At 31.7% G+C, this 17889-nt stretch overlaps 1 protein-coding gene across 2 annotated transcripts in view; it reads right to left on the bottom strand.

The window, feature by feature from the left end:
* The window catches only part of LOC142317245 (fatty-acid amide hydrolase 2-B-like), a 135908-nt gene that overhangs the window by 35995 nt on the left and 82024 nt on the right, over positions 1 to 17889 (bottom strand). For both annotated transcript variants that reach the window (XM_075353640.1, XM_075353642.1), the window contains exon 2: positions 1606 to 1796. In XM_075353640.1, coding sequence (XP_075209755.1) covers positions 1606 to 1788 — 183 coding nt within the window. In that variant the 5' untranslated portion in view covers positions 1789 to 1796. The remainder of the gene's footprint in view (positions 1 to 1605; positions 1797 to 17889) is intronic.

The following is a 17889-nucleotide window of genomic DNA, read 5'->3' as shown; positions in this document are numbered from 1 at the left end:
ATTAAGATTACTGGTGGATTAAATACACTACTAAACTTTGTTCTGTAATCTGTGATGTGAGTGAGGTAATAGAAAAATAGATTATAACTAACCCGATAGAAGCTACGTCTTTCAGGCAGCTACCAGTCGCCCCTTGTTGTGTTTAAAAAAGGATAAAAAAAAGAAAAGATTATTGTTGATAACAATTGATGTTGCATTCATGAAGTTTGTAGTGCAAGAGAATACAGATGATTGCACTTGTTTGTTGAAATATTAAATCAGAATATTTGGGCTGTCAAAGAGCCCATGACTAGATGCATGTTTTCTGTTACTTGTTTGCTATATTGTGATTTTCACAGGAATTTGTGAAATGTGAATTTCTATTCTTTTATCATTTGTAAAATAATTAAGCCTGAAAAGAAGGGCACTTCATAAGTAAGAAGTCAATTCATGCCTTGTTTTAAATTTTGTAATTTTTTTAATTACTTAATTACTATATTCATGACTTAATAATTGTATTCATAATGTTCAGATATTAATAAAGAATTACTTGATTTTATTTCATTTTTAACCCAAGTCGAATTTTTTAATACGTAACACATAAAAATAAATTTTCTTAGGAACAAATATTCTAGCATTTAAAGTAAATATAGAATGTGTCCCATGAAGAGTATATTTTTGATGTAGTATCACTCACCCATACCCCCACCGATTTTATTGAAACTTGACACAACTTAATGAAAGTTCTAAATATGTTCTGGGCAAATTTCATCCTTCTAGAATTTACAGAAACAAAGTGGCTTTCAGATAAAAACATCAATTTCAGATAAACCCATTTTTTATTCATGACAAAGTAGCTGGTAAAAATGATTAAAACAGATGAATTAAAAACTGAAAACAACTCCTAAAATTATGATAAATTTTTGTATAAATTAATAAAGAAAATACTTTACTCAAACTGAAATCCATCAACAGCAACACAGTGGTAACATCGTTTAATAAACCTGTGTATGTATTCGTAAATCTGTATGTACATTCTTGGAATTTGTATAATTTTTTTATTCAATTACCCTTTTTAACTCTTCAGTTAATGTTAAGGCTGTGAGAGTATGTTCGTTTAATAACTCCCAAAAAAAAGTCACAGAGAGTAAGGTCTGGCAACTTCTGTGGCCAATCCAAGGATCCTGAACGTGAGTATTTAGTAACAATTTAACTGGGTTTGCAAAATAAGGAAGTATGGGGTCTACCAGACAGGTACAATTTTCACCCTATTGAATCCCAGTAAAGAAGTGGGTACTTTATTACTTTAAGGGATTAATGTAGGGCTACACAATGATAGTTTCAAGATGATTGCTGACACAATTTTTATATACCTATTAAATGGAAAAGGGGTGAAAGATAAGTAAATAAGTAGAATAAAGAAATGGTGAACGGGTGAAAGAAATGGTGGAAAGGGTGATCAAACTACTCCCACCAGTCTGTCTCTGATTTGAGTAGACAGGTCAGGTTAACTGAATATGTACAAAAGTATGAGTTGAAATAAAATTCTGTGTTATAAAACAATTTCTTTAAAATGTTAAATAATTATAAAATTTATTAAAATATATTGAAAACATATTATCTTACTTCACCATTGCGAATTTTTTCAGCAAGCTTCGTAGCACTTTCCAGATTTAATGAATTACCAATTTTTTGAAGTTTGGTTCCTGAAAGTGTGACATCTGTTGTAGAGAGTATGTAAAATAATGGTCCAAGAATATATCTAAAAATTCTATGTAATACACTTATCAACCTTAGGAGGATCTCCATCTCCAGATCTGTAACAAAGAATTCAGAAACTATTATTAATTAAAATATAAATATTTATGATTGGTGGTTATTATCATTGCTAATCATATGTAATAAAGATGTACTGTAAATATGAGGTCTGTAAATAAAGTAATGAGACTGGTTCAGAAAAACTCTTTATTTACAATACAATTATACATGGATTCTATCATCTTTGAAACAGTTCCCTTGGGAAGCCATACAATGCTTCAAATAATTTTCTCACTCATTTAGCAATGTTGGATCTCAGAAACCGGAATATCCTTCAGTTGGTCTATTACAGTTTTTTTAAAATGTTTTTTACTCCAAAATGGTGTTGTTTGAGGTTTTTTTTAAAGTTGGGAACAGGAAAATGTTGCAGAAACTCAAGTCAGGTGAATAAGGTGGTTGAGTAGCTGCAGGAATGTTTTTCTTTGCCAAAAACTCATTAATCCTAATTTGTTTCATTGATATTAATGACATTGTCCATAAGGAGTTTTTTCCTACAGGACAGACTGTAAATCAATATGTTTAATGAAAAATTCTTAAAAGACTGTGGAAAAGAGTTGCCTGAATGAGAATGGCCATCAAATACAACTGGATAGTGCATTATGAAAATGTACTGTATCACACTGCACTTTCAATTAATGAGTTTTTGGCAGATAAAAACATTCCTGTAGTTCTTCAATCACCTTATTAACCTGACTTGAGTCTCTACGACTTTTTCCTGTTCTTGACTTTAAAAAAAACCTCAAAGAACACCATTTTGCAACAGTAGAAAATATAAAAAAAAAAATTAACCGACCATGAGAAGGATATTCTGGTTTCTGAGTTCCAACACTGCTATGAAGGTGGAAAAACTGTTTGAAGCATTGCGTGGGTTGCCAAGGAAATTATTTTGAAGGTGATAGAGTTCATGTATAATTGGATTGTAAATAAAACGTTTTTCTGAACCAGTCTCATTACTTTATTTACAGACCTTGTATCTAAGATATACTGTTAAAATCAGCAATAAATAGCATAATAAAAGTAGAAATATTTTATTTAAATGTAGATTTTACTTGACTTTAATTTTTGTTTGAATTGATTTAAAGCATCTCTCTTGGGCATCCTTTCATTAATTATGAAGATATAAAAAAATTAGCCTCCAGGCAATCCATCCCCATTCCGTATATCAGCTGAGCTTTCAAAATTTTTATGAATAATATTTTTGTAATTATTAGTAATCGTTATTTAAACACTTGTTAATATGTAACATGTTTCTAATAATTAAGAAAACATTTTTTTCCTACATTATTTCTTGTTAAAACATAAATAAAAAACATTTCTTTAAAAATCTATTTGAGGATTTTGTGATATTTGTTTTCAACTTTTTATTGAAAAAAATGATCAGGATTTGATTTTCTGTAAGATTTAATTTTTTTCATAAATGTTTAAAAATTATTATATAATGAGGTAACAGCTCATTAAAAGATAAAGGAAATTAATAGTCTAATTAATTTATTTAATTTTTTTTTGAGGACTTATACAGCATTAATGTCTGCCATTTTCTTTCTTATGAAATCTACCTATTGTAATGGGTACCATGATTTGACTTCCGGAAAATTTCGACCAGACCCCAAAACCAGTGTCAGTTAAAAAATTATATAAACATTAAAAATTAGAATTTATGTTATTAAGTTGGTATAAATGTAACTGTTATTACAAGTTAAGTAAACGCAAAAGTTATATATATTTCACTTTCTTGTGGACACGATAACTGCCGTAATTTTGCGCCAAACACTTTCAAATTGATACATAAAATATAAGGACCCAAAATCTCGGTCGAGTTCGTTAATGGGAAAAATCGGACCATGGGGGTAGACATGGAAGGGTTTTTCGAAAAAAACAAAATATCGCTATAAATTTCTTATTAAGTAAAATATCGAACTCGTTTAAAGTTCCTACTATTCTTTGGATAAGAATCTAAGATGTATTAAAGTAAAGTTTTTTCATATAACCAACCATTGGCCCAGGGGCTGAAAAAAATGGTTTCAAAGACAAAAAAATAATCATACCTCCCTTAATAGGCACAGTATCAAATCGGTTTAAAGTGTGTGTGTTAGTTCTCTAAAAATTACCTAAAACTTTTGTTTAAAACAATTTTTGATATGACCAACCCTTACGGCAAGGGGTGACTAAAATGTTGCTGGAATTGTAAGAAGATGGGGTTTGTCATATGCTAAACATGTGAAACGTTTTTCACAAGCAACCATTGTCGTATTGAATAAATTTTAAATTTTTTTAACTTTAAGGTGGAAATGTTTTTTATTCCCTACTTAGCATCGGTGAGATCTACCTCCGCCTTTCGGTTTGCCGAAAGGGATTTTTTTTATCGAATCATCATAAAAACACAGTCACTTAAGTTGACTGAAACAAATCATTCGATATCTATATTATTTATTGAAAATCGATTCAGTCGTTTTAGAGTTATTTAAGTAAGAAACAAACACACTAGCAAAAAAAAATACATACATTCCTCCTGAAGTAGTCAAAATAGGTTTTCGGTTATTTTAATCATTAAAGGAATGCGTCATTACACTCTTTTGTCATAAAAGTGTATTTTCTTTCTTTAATGAAATAAACTAAAAAGAAAAGTGGAAAACAGAAGAAAACATGATTCAGTAGATGAAAGAATTAAAAACCATGAGAATAAAATAACTCTTTTTTTTTCGAATGACATACCTAATCAAACATAGAGGTGCTACCCAAAAGTTCGGGGAATTTGAATTTCGCGCGCCAAAAATTGCTGGTACGACCTGCTGCCGCTAGATGTGGCTAACAGTACTCTTTGTGAATCAGTGTTCCAACAGCTGTGACGGTGAAAGGCTGCATTGTTGACTTTCGTGCGGTTGTGTAACGTTGTGTTTTACTGCTTCGGCGAATTTTTAAATGTCAGATTTTAAAGAGCAAAGAACCTGCATCAAATTTTGCTTCATGGTTAAAACAACCGGTGCAGAAACCCATCGCATGCTTGTGGAAGCATTTGGTGACAATGCTATGAGTAAAAGTAAAACTTTTTTGTGGTACAAACGATTCAAAGATGGACGAACGACAGTCTATGACGATGAGTGTTCAGGATGACCATCAACAAGCGCAACACCGGAAAACATCGCGAAAGTGCGAGAGGCTATTGTTGCAGATCGTAGACAAACAATCAATGATGTTTGTGCAATCGTATAAATGTCATATGGTCCGTGCAACGCATCTTGTCGGACAATTTGAACATTTGAACATTTGAGCATTGCCGAAAAATTCGTACCGAGACTATTGAACAGCCACCAGAAACAAAATCGCGTAGCTGTCTTTAGTGAATTGAAAAATTCAGCAAGAGATGACCCTAACTTCACCTCCAACATCATAACCGGTGATGAAACATGGGTGTACGGGTATGACCCTGAAACTAAGCAGCAGTCGACGCAGTGGAAGTCACCAAGTTCACCGCAGCCAAAACATTTACGCCAAGTTCGCAGCAACGTGAAGTCCATGATGATTGTCTTTTCGATATCAAAGGCATTATCCATAAGGAATTTGTTCCTCTTGGTCAAGCTGTCAATGGGATGTTCTATTGTGAAGTTTTGAAGCGGTTACATGAAAGCATTAGGCGCAAACGTTCAGATCTGTGGGGGTAACAACAGTTGGGTTCTGCACCATGACAACGCGCCCACGCACACATCGCTAGCCCGGAATTTCTTGGCTTCCAAAAGGACGGTGTTGATTTCCCACCAACCCTATTCACCTGACCTTGTCCCATGCGACTTTTTTCTCTTTCCGAAAATAAAATTTCAATTGAAAGTCCGTCGTTTTTACTCAATTGAGGAGATTCAGGAAGAAACGCAGAACGTGCTTCAAGCACTTACACCTGCAGACTTCCAGGGAAGAATGGAATCATGGGAAAAACGCTGGGATCACTGTATCAATGCACAAGGGCAATTTGAAGGAGACGGTGGAAATTATAAGTTATGGTAAGCTATTTTATTTTTATGGTAAAATTCCCCGAACTTTTGGGTAGCACCTCGTATAGCATCCCAGTCGAGGCTTCGGCCACGTAATATGAGAAATGGTTACTACTTCCGTTTCCCGTCGCAGTCAGGGGATGTTTAGGCAATTATGGTTCTCTTCGCTCGCTTTTCCCGTCTAGCCAGAGGACTCTGTCCCTTCAATCAGACGGGACAGAGCCCTTTTTTATTTGTCCAGAGCAAATTGTTGCTGTTTTCATTTCTGTTTGGTTATAGATTAGCTTGTTTTAAGTTACTTATGTTTGATGTTACTGCTATATTACATTATATATTGTTATTGTTATGTTTTGTTAGTGTTTTTGTTTGCGTTTTATGATTCGTTGTGTGTCAAAACTCATTTTTACCTTTCAGGTATCTAGAGTTCAGTTCGTCTAGGTAGAAAGTCATTTAGTCTTGTTTTAGATTTGGTTAGATGTGTTTTGTTTGGAGTTTATGTTAGTAGTACACCGATGGGAATGTCGCTTGTGTCATTCGCATCGGTGGCATCCTAGCTGAGGCTAGACTGAAAGTTATCATTACCGTGGTACTGAAGGTGACTTCCGGTAAAGCCCATAAGGGCTAGGTACGGAGGGGATGGCGTGGCGACCGAAACTGTTGCATGGAGGGTATCTATCCCTATGGGGTCAGATGTCCCTTGAACCCCGCTGTGTTCAATAAACTCATGCTTGCAATAAATAAAAATTAAAGCCTGTCCAATTTACAAAACATATCAGTGTATTGTAATTTCTTTAGAGCAACTGTTTGGTCGGTACTGGACCCAAAACTTTGAGTGATCTAAAAACGTGGGTTTCAAAATAATCGGCCTTCATTTTAAAAAATATTAGTTATAACTGGTTACCCGTACGAAGTACGGTAAAAATGTATTCCGCCCGGTTCTTAACGTTGTCTGACAAACACCACTAGGAGGTGACCGTATTCGTTGCTTTTTTTTTCAATTTTTTAATTACATTTATTTTATGCTTTTTAGTCAAATAACCGGAGCCAGGTGCAGCCAATCATGTCATGAATATAGTAACAGTGATTGTGTTGGTTGAGGCGCCGCGCCGTACACCATTGCACCCCTTAAAAAATCGAAATTCAAAAATCCCGAAAACGGCTTTTACATATTTCCCTGAAGAGTATTTGAAAGCCCAAATCTATTGAATATCTGGTTCTATTGAATATGTAGTGTAGTCAGAAATGGGGAAATTTGCAATAATTTTTAAAAAATTGATTCAAAATCTTACCTTTTTTCATCCCTTTGAAGATGGAATTTCGAAAAATTTATAAATTGGTTGTTAGATATTTACATGAAAATTATACAAAATAAAAATCAAGTAGATAACTTAATTTTTAGCGAGAAATTAAAGAAATAGTAAATTTCATTGTTATTCCATTTTAACCCTTTAAACTCTGAATTTCAAAAAATCCTTTCCTTGTGTGGTCTTACCCCAGAAGAAGAACGTGTACACAAATTTTAATCAATTTATTTTCAGTGATTATTGCTGGGCTTTGATTATGAATGACTACTCATGTTCTTTCATATTATAAATATATATATATATATATATTAATATAATTTATATTAATTTATATATATATATAAATTAAATATCATTATACAGTCTCATTGATGCATATAGAAATTCTTGTTTTAAGGTGATGACCTTTGCTGGAGGCTCAAACGGGTTAATAGTTAATCTTCTTTGTACCAAAAAATTCAGGTGTGTCTAATACACGTGTTTCTTTACATTATGTTATTGACCTCAATCTTAAACGAAAAGGAAAAATGGAATAAAAATACTCTACTTTTAGCGTTGCGCAATATCGTCTCCTATCTATGTCCCTCAAATCGCAGCCAGTTGGTTCCGGGAATCCTACTCTCCGGTTGCGAATTGCGAATCGCCTGAATAGCTCCACGTTAACTTTCTCTTACTTCCTTCAAAGATGTTTGAAACTGAACCGATGTTTATATAAAATTGTGTTTAACTTTTGAACTAAATTTAAAGTAATTATTCGACTAACAAAACTTTTACTAATACACCGGTTTTCTTATTATAATTTCTTGATCTGATATACTTATAAATTTTACCAATATTTACGGCTCAGTGATAAGGCATTTGTTTTACATCTGAATATTCCGGGTTTGAGATTTGGTTAGGCATATTATTTTTCATACCTACGAAATATATTATCATTGATAATTTTTATTGGACGTCAGCCTGCTGTTACTATAAAAGTAAATAAATTATTAACTCATCATGTAATTTTAAAATTTGTGTTTGGGAATATGATTTAGTTTTTTTTTTTTAGCGCATGAAAAATGCTAAGTCAGACTACAATACAACCCAGGACCTTCTGGATGACGGTTTGATGTATTATCACTCCGCTACGAAAGTTGGCTATCTTTTAATTTAATAATAAAATTTAACCGAAAAATATGCACTTAACATCATTTTAAAAATTTAACTGAATTAAAAAAAAAGAAGAAACAGTTAATTTTTTCACAACCTTTTAATTAATTTACGAGGAATATTTATGAAGTTCATGCAAGGTCAAAAGATAACCCACCCGCTTGGTTTAGTGGTAAACTCGCCATCGTAAATCAGCTGATTTCGAAGTCGAGAGTTGTAAGTCGAGAGTTAGTTTTAAGCGGATTTGAATAATAGATCGTGGATACCGGTGTTCTTTGGTGGTTAGGTTTCAATTAACCACACATTTCAAGAACGGCCGACCTGAGACTGTACAAGACTACACTTCATTTAAATTCATACATATCATCCTCATTCATCCTCTGAAGTAATACCTTACGGTGGTTCTGGAGGCTAAACAGAAAAATAAAGAAAGGCCAAAAAATTGCGCGCGTAGTAAATTGTTGAGGTAATTTACCAGCATATTGGTTTATGAAGTTATTAATGCCTAAGAGTTTATAATAATTTTCCTTCTAAGTAGTAATCTGTCAAGGATGAAGCCGTCTATGTCATAAATAGTTGCATAAATTTACTAGATTGGCCGAATATGTTATACAAACGATTTGCTTTTTTTTAATTATTAGAAATTAATGCAAACGGATGAATCTTTGATCAATACATTTTGTTTTTCAAATCTGAATAATTTCTCCAACAAAAATTTTCAAATTATTTCCATGTACATATCAAATGCTATATATTTTTCCTTTTAGGTAAAAAAATAAATAATAAAAATTTGAAGATGAATTTATGCAAGGATTTTGTAAAATATCCAAGTAAAACTATAAATAACGAAAAAAAATTAGACTTACTTATATCCTTACTTTTGAATAAAATTGCCCAAATACATAACCAAAGTGATTTTGAGTCCAGAATCGATAGAAAATGTTTTGCTACCACCCATTTATGAACGGGGGGGGGGGAGGGTTTATAAGATTGAAAATCATCAGAAAGAATCTTAATTACCTAAGGAGCATTAAATTATTTTAAAAAAATTTACCTATATTTAGAGAAAAAGTTTTAGATATGGGAGCAATAAAGTCCATCCGCACCTATCTTCTCCTTGACCGATTGTAACCACAATTAAATGGTTAAATTAAATACCACATATACAGAAATAATTATGACAAATTTCACTAAATCGGTCCATCCAGTCAGGCGATATCAAGTAAAAAATAGGCACATCATACACAGATCTTTCCGGAATTTTTCAATGTTGAAGTAACGTTTTATATTAAATGGGGTCATGAAACTTCAAGACCTGCTCGATTGGCATGGTTTCCATTTTACACTATAACGTAACAATATAGCCGATAAAATAAAACTCACATCCAAAAGCAATTAAAAATAATGATTTACATTAATTTTCTTAACCATGGCCCGTTGGTATTAATAAATAAATTATTTTTATAATAGTTTCCACTTACCAACAATCTTTAGTAGTAATGTTCGAGCGCTTTCGGATTATTAAACCATCCTCAGGAACAATTTGTGTTATACATGACAATTATTTACTTGACATATTATTAATAATAGTAAATTGAATTTGTATAAAAATATAAATATACCAATTGGTCGTCTAAAGGTAAAAAAATAAAGTTAATGTTATCCAAGATGTCAATATGACGATCTCAAATGTATACCTTCACAATTGTAAATCTTAACAATTGAGACCTTATTCATGCTGATATGATGGAAAACGTTAACTTTATTTTACCTTTTGACGATTAATTGTTATATTTATATTTAAAAAAAAATAAATTTAGTATAATTAATGATACGTGAAGTAAATAATTATAATGTATAACACATGATTGTTCCTGATGATGGATTAATAATCCGAAAGCGCTCGAACATTATTATTAAATATTGTTGGCAAGTGAAAACTATTATATAAATAATTTAAAAATAATGAGTCATCATTTAAGAACCATGGAATTTCTTTTACTGAAAATAGGAAGGAAATGGCCTGTTATTTTTTTCACGTTAATTCCATGTATCTGTACTTTCAGATACAATAAAACGAATTTAAATTAATCGCGTACAGGCTTAAAGATTTTATGTACTCATTAATATTATAATTTTTAGATTAAATTATTTATTAATTTATGATACATTTTCTTTGTATATATCGTTGTTATGTAATTTACTAGCCGGTCGAGGCTCGCTTCACTCGCTCGACCGAGTACTCAGGGGGTTCCACTCAATATCCCAGAGGTCCAGGTTGGCGCAGGCGAGCACCGGGGCCGAGCCAAGGGCTCCCTATGCCCGATCCCGAAGTCACGCCTACCCCAGGGCCTCACAGCTCGCTTCGCTCGCCATTCCCGACTAGCCAGGACCCCTTCAATGTTTGTTATTCTCATGGTTGTAAGAATAAATAATATGATGAAAAACAATTAAATTATTCAAGCTTTATAGAAACCTGAAAAAGAAACTAAATTACAAAATACAGAGTAGTAGTAACTACGGTAACGTAAGTACACAGTTCTTTGACGAGAAAAATTTAACAATTTATTTCTGTAGCCCACTGGTGTGATTAGTGGTTAACTCGTCATCGCAAATCAGTTGTTTAACAGCTGATTTTTGAAGTCAAAGGTTCTGAGGTTTAAATCCTATCTTTTTTTCTGTTTAGCTTCCGGAACCACCGTAAGGTATTATTTCAGAGGATGAATAAAGTTGATACGTATGAACATAAATGAAGTATAATCTTATACAGACTCAGTTACATGAAAGTTGGTTTCAACAGGATGGTGCCACCGTCCATACGGCGAGAATCGCAATGGATGTTCTGCGAGAAACCTTTCCTGGACGTTTGATTTCCCGATTTGGCGACATTCCTTGGCCAGCGCGTTCACCTGATCTGGCTGTTTGTGATTTTTTTCTGTGGGGGATATCTCAAACAAAAGTCTTCAGTAGTTGACCACAGTCAATTGAAGAACTCAAGGAGGCCATTCAACGAGAAATTGAAGCAGTTCCACAAGTGATGATTGTGCGAGCAATGTGAAATTTTAGAATGAGGTTAAGTGATTGTGTAAGGATTAGTGGAAAACATTTGGACGACATAATATTCAAATAAAAAAAATCTATGTAATTCACTATAAATTGCAAAAATTGATCTTAATTTGATATATTAAATAGTTCGAAACACAGTTTAATTATTATCTCTCAAAAATCGTCAGGTTTATATGCCGGACCCTGTATATAGAAAGCCAATCCATCTAGAGACTGTGGTCTCTGTAAGCTATAAACTGTAAGCTAAAACACACACTGTAAGGTAAAATATAAAGCAATCTTCCTGCGGGCAATTCTAGTTAAAAACAAAAGGGTATACTGTAAGCTAGTTGAGGGGTGTAAGTTATGGCAGGTGGTCGTGGATGGAAGAGGTCGTACGAAGGGGATAGTAAATTGTGAAAATACACTGATGAAGATTCTACCGAGGCATTTACATCGGTGGCATCCTGACAAAGTCCAGACTGATGACTGTTGTGTTAACAAGTTTAGGGGATCTAAAAGACGACCTCTGGTAAAACCCATTAGGGATAGGAACGGATGGGGTGTGTGGAACAGATGGGGTATGTGGTCTTGTGACCACATCACCTCCGCTGGGGAGAACACCCGCCACAAGGCGGGTGTTCTCCCCAGCGGAGGTCAGGATGTCTGCTAACATTATAATTTTTTCCTCAGTTTGTTTTATTTTATAAATACTGGGGATTTTTTAATGTGTGTTAATTTTTACTTCCTTGTACTTCATACAAGGAAGTAAAAATTTCGCGAAAAATCGCGAAATATTTCGGTTGATCCATTTTGACCATCCCTGAATACATTTTGACTTGTTTCGGCGTGACGTCTGTACATACGTATGTATGTATGTACGTACGTATCTTACATAACTAAAAAACTTTTAACCGTAGGATGTTGAAATTTTGGATTTAGGACTGTTGTAATATCTAATTAACCATTTTCCGTTTTGATTGCAATCGATTTGATAAAAAAATGTCCAAAAAAGCCCAAATTCCAAAACGTTTGTATTTTTAACTTTTTCATAACTACCATAATAACCCCTTATTGAGAGCTTTTCAACGATATATCATTAGTGGTACTTATTTTCATTGGTTCCAGAGTTATAGCCAAATGAAATTTTAATTAATGAAATATTTGGATTTATAAGGGGAAGGCACATCGGTTCGAATGAAACTTCATCTCCTTTTTTATTTTTTAAATTTATTTTTTAGCATTTTTAAAATATTTTTTAATTAAATATATTGATTTATTAATACTTATTGACCCGTGATTATAAAAAAAATTCTACAATAAATAATTATTCAATAATAACAATAAAAGTAAAACATAAAAAAAATCAGACGTTACTAGTGAAATAAAATTTTATGTTCTTTTATAAATGTGTATATGTAATTAATAGGCATTATTACATATGTGTTTATGAAATAGATTTGGTGAAACATCTGATTATTAATTATTAATTGAAAATTATAATTTAGATCGTATTATTTTTGGATTTTTTAGTTTAATTTCTGTTTAATTTTATTTAATTTTTCTGGAATTTCTGTTTAATTTTATCTACATTAAAGTTCTAAAAATAGACCCTACAGGAACAACATATAAACTGAGGTATGTATCCCCTATCTTTAATAAATTGCAAAAAAATTCTTATCTTTTAGTTTATTACTTCCCTGATATTGTCGAACAATATTCAGATCGTACAAGGAAGTCATGTGGTGTCCATATCAGATTTTTTATTGTTAAATCTTAATTAATTACAGGTTAAATAAAAAAAAATATTTATTTTAATATTTTAAACAAATTTCTTCATTACTACTGATAACGACTGGTTATATTACGAAATGCGTAAGAAGGAAGTGAGATAGAAATTGATAAAAACAAATAGATGTAAAGAAGAAAAGGTTTAACATATAGGACTAAAGGTGAACTTTTAAGTTTTGTCGTTGTAATTTATTCAACGAAAAAAAAGTATTAGAAAAAATAATAATATTTTTTTCTAATAATTTACAACAAGGTAGTAATTGTTCACGTTTTACATTATTAACACACTTTTTATGCAAGAATAATAATAAAAAAAATAATAATATTCTTTATGCTGTTTTTATAATAAGTGACCGATAAAGAATAACAAGAAATTACTTATAGAGTTGAGGATTTCTTTCATATTAAAAATACTAGTTGTTCATGAAATCCTTGACCCACAAAAGTGATTCAACGTGTTATATTTAATAAACTTGTATTACCGACTAGTTATTGTTTTGTAACTGGTTGTACCTTACGTACTAGTTTGAATGTTATAGTGCAACAAGATTGTTAGAATCAAGTACCTATCGAGGAAAGTAGTAAAAATATTGTATGACATTTTCCGATATAACTGTTCTACGTGTATAAAAATTCATTTCCTTTATTTTGAAATTCATATTTAATATTAGTGTTTTTTCTTAAGAAATATGTTTTTATTAATTAATTTTACAATACGTGTTTGTTGATATAACAAAACCTAATATTACGAAAAAAAAAACTTGAAAAAAGATACTGAATTCATTAATTGTTTCTATTTAAATTATTTATTCATTTTAAAAACAATAACAGCTCTTGTTTTATCAGGTGAAACAAGTTGCTATACCAAGTTTTATTACTTTTTTAAATGTAAAAAAGAAATATGATGAAATATAATTAATTTAAAAAAGTAAATTTTACTTTTAATCGACTTCAAAAAAGGAGGTTATGTATTCAACCCGTATATTAGGTAGATTTCATAAGAAAGCTGCCTATTGTAATATGTACCATAATTTGACTTGCTGAAAAATTTCGACATATCTTCGCGTTTCACATCTCCCAGACACTAAAACCACCATCAGCTCAAAAATGATATATAAATCTATATATATATATTTCACTTTCTTGTGGACACGATAAGTGCCGTAATTTTGCGCCCATCAATTTCAAATTGATACATAAAATATAACGACCCAAAGTCTCAGTCGAGTTCGTTAATGTGAAAAATAATTGCTCGATCTCTGGGTATTGCATGACGGCATATTGGTTATCATTATATAGGAGGATGGTAAAAGATAAATAAAAAACGAGTTGTTAGCAATTTAAAACGTAGAATTTTAGGTTGAGGGAAGAAAATCTCTGACAGAAAAATTATAGTTCTCCAGGTTAGCAGTTGGGCGTGGGGTTAACAGTTCCAACCTATAAAAGAACGGTTGTTATGGAACCAATTGAAATCAAAAAGGGAAGTGCACAACTAGATGTTACAACAGTGATAAATCCAAAATTTCAACATCCTACGGCTAATCGTAAGTCACGAAAGGATAAAATTAGTGATAAAACAAATGGATACTTTTAAAATTAAAAATGCATTTGGAGGTATGCCGAGTTGTTAAACAGATGGATTTAAATGGATGGAAAAGTATTGTAAGAAATAGGAAAGCTTGAAGGAAAATCATCGCGGAAAACCATGTTTTATTACGTAACATTTTAAATATATTATTATGAAGTAAATGACACATCTTTTGGTAAAACCGTACAGTAATTGAATATAATAAACAAAAATTGAATGTAATTTAAAAAAAAAAAAATTAAAAAAACAAACATTTCATACTAATTATGTTTTTATAAGAATTACTTGGAAAAAAAATTTCTATCAAGAAAATTACTTTTAAAAAAGTTTTCTATTTATGCGTGATAAAAAATAAAAGTGTGGGACGAGCTGTAATTATAAAGTCGTTGTGTAAGAGAGCGCGGCCCACGCTTTTCTTTTTAGTCATGCATAAATGGAAAAATATTTTTGAAGTAATTTTCTTGAATTTTTTTAAAGTAATTTTCTTGAAAACAAAATTATACGAATTGTTTTTTGTTTTATTTATTTTTTGAATAAATGCGTGTTTAAAAAAAAATTCGTATCTTTTTTATATCCTCCACAGAACTGAGTAGTTTGGAATCATATTTGAACGAATTGAATTATCATAAATTATAAAATCTTTTGGTAAAGTAATAATTTTACCACTATCTTTTAGATAGATTTCATAAGAAAGCTACCTATTGTAATGGGTACCATGATTCAACTTCCGGAAAATTACAACATAACTTCGCGTTTCATATACCCCTGACCCCGAAAACCATCATCAGTTCAGAAGTTTATATATACTTTTATATATATCTGTATATTTCACTTTTTTGTGGACACGATAACTGCCATAATTTTGCGCCAGTCACTTTCAAATTGATGCATAAAATATAACGACCAAAAATCTCGGTTGAGTTAGTTAATGGGAAAAATCGAACTATGGGGTGGAAATTGAAGGGCTTTATTGAAAAAAATAAAATATCGTTATAACTTAATAAGTAAAATATCGGACTCGTTTAAAGTTCCTACTATTCTTTGGATAAGGAGCTAAAACTTATGAAAGTAAAGTTTTTAGATATCACAAACCACTGACCCAGGGGGTGGAAAAAATTGGGTTTCGAAGACAAAAAAAGCATACCTCTTAATTGGTACAGTATCGAATCGGTTTAACGTGGTCGTTAGACTTCTAAATATTACCTAAAACATTTGTCTGAAAAAAACTTTTTATATGACCAAACCTTACGGCAAGGAATGACCAAAATGTTGCTGGAATTGTACATGTGAAACTTTTCACATGCAACCATTGTCGTATTTGGTAACTTTTACGCTCAGGGAGTGGAAAAAAATGGGATTTGGAAAATAAAAAAAATCATATTTTCCTAAATAAGCGCAGTATCGAATCGCTTTAAAGTGGGCGCTAGTCCTCTAAACATTACCTAAAACGTTTGTCTGAAACAAGTTTTGATATGACCAATCCTTACGGCAAGGGATGACCAAAATATTGCTGAAATTGTAAGAAGATGGGGCTTATCGTTTTTCACATGTAACCATTGTCGTATTGAGTAAATTTGAAGTTTTTCTTAACTTTAAGGTGGAAATCTTTTTTATCCCCTACTTAACACCGGTGAAATCTACCTTTCGCAGTGCCGAAAGGGATTTTTTTTATGTATGTTCGTGCATAACGTTTTTTCTATAATCCGATTCAAATAAATCTAGTTTCAATTGACGCAGCTGCTTTTTGTGGTGGTACCATGATGACGAAAATGGTTTATAGACACAAAAATTCTAAAAGCGCACCAGTTTATAGACACAACACCAGTATCCATGATCGGATTTGAATACTAGATCAATGGATACCAATCATGGATACCAATCATGGATACCATCATGGATATCAATGTTCTTTGGTGGTTGGGTTTCAATTAACTACACATATCAGGAATGGTTGACCTGAAACTGTACAAGACTACACTTAATTTACGTTCATACATATCATCCTCATTCATCCTCTGAAGTAATATCTGACGGTGGTTCCGGATGCTAAACAGCAAAAGAAAAATAAAGGCACAAAAAGTCGGTGAAAACTGATAACATGAAAATTGTCAACACTTCTCTAGTGTTATCTTGTTAATCCAAGTTCTAGGGGTCAGTATAACGTTTTTAGTAAATGACTGTATTCTGATTTTTATACATAATTTAACTATCATTAAATAAATGTTGTCCTTTTTATTTGAATTACTATTTTGCATGTTATATATATTTAATTTCATTATTATCGTTTATTTTCTTTAAATGTCTTTTTAGGGTAATAAATTATATTCATAAGATATTTTTAGTTTGTTAATCTCTGAATATCCCGGTTGAACACGCGACAATATATATATATATATATATATATATATATATATATATATGTGTGTGTGTGTGTGTGTGTGTGTGTGTGTGTGTGTGTGTGTGTGTGTGTGTGTGTGTGTGTGTGTATATATATATATCGGATATTAGATTAGATCAGATACCATCATGGATATCAATGTTCTTTGGTGGTTGGGTTTCAATTAACTACACATATCAGGAATGGTTGACCTGAAACTGTACAAGACTACACTTAATTTACGTTCATACATATCATCCTCATTCATCCTCTGAAGTAATATCTGACGGTGGTTCCGGATGCTAAACAGCAAAAGAAAAATAAAGGCACAAAAAGTCGGTGAAAACTGATAACATGAAAATTGTCAACACTTCTCTAGTGTTATCTTGTTAATCCAAGTTCTAGGGGTCAGTATAACGTTTTTAGTAAATGACTGTATTCTGATTTTTATACATAATTTAACTATCATTAAATAAATGTTGTCCTTTTTATTTGAATTACTATTTTGCATGTTATATATATTTAATTTCATTATTATCGTTTATTTTCTTTAAATGTCTTTTTAGGGTAATAAATTATATTCATAAGATATTTTTAGTTTGTTAATCTCTGAATATCCCGGTTGAACACGCGACAATATATATATATATATATATATATATATATATATATATATATGTGTGTGTGTGTGTGTGTGTGTGTGTGTGTGTGTGTGTGTGTGTGTGTGTGTGTGTGTGTGTGTGTGTGTGTGTGTGTGTGTGTGTGTGTGTGTATATATATATATCGGATATTAGATTAGATCAGATTTCCATAGAAAAAATGTTCGAAGTGGCCTCCATTCATGTCAATACA

This window comes from Lycorma delicatula, chromosome 1 (assembly GCF_047948215.1).
Source record: "Lycorma delicatula isolate Av1 chromosome 1, ASM4794821v1, whole genome shotgun sequence".
Lineage (NCBI taxonomy): Eukaryota > Metazoa > Arthropoda > Insecta > Hemiptera > Fulgoridae > Lycorma > Lycorma delicatula.
The sequence above is the reverse complement of the archived record's forward strand: the minus strand, read 5'-3'. Positions and strand labels throughout refer to the sequence as shown.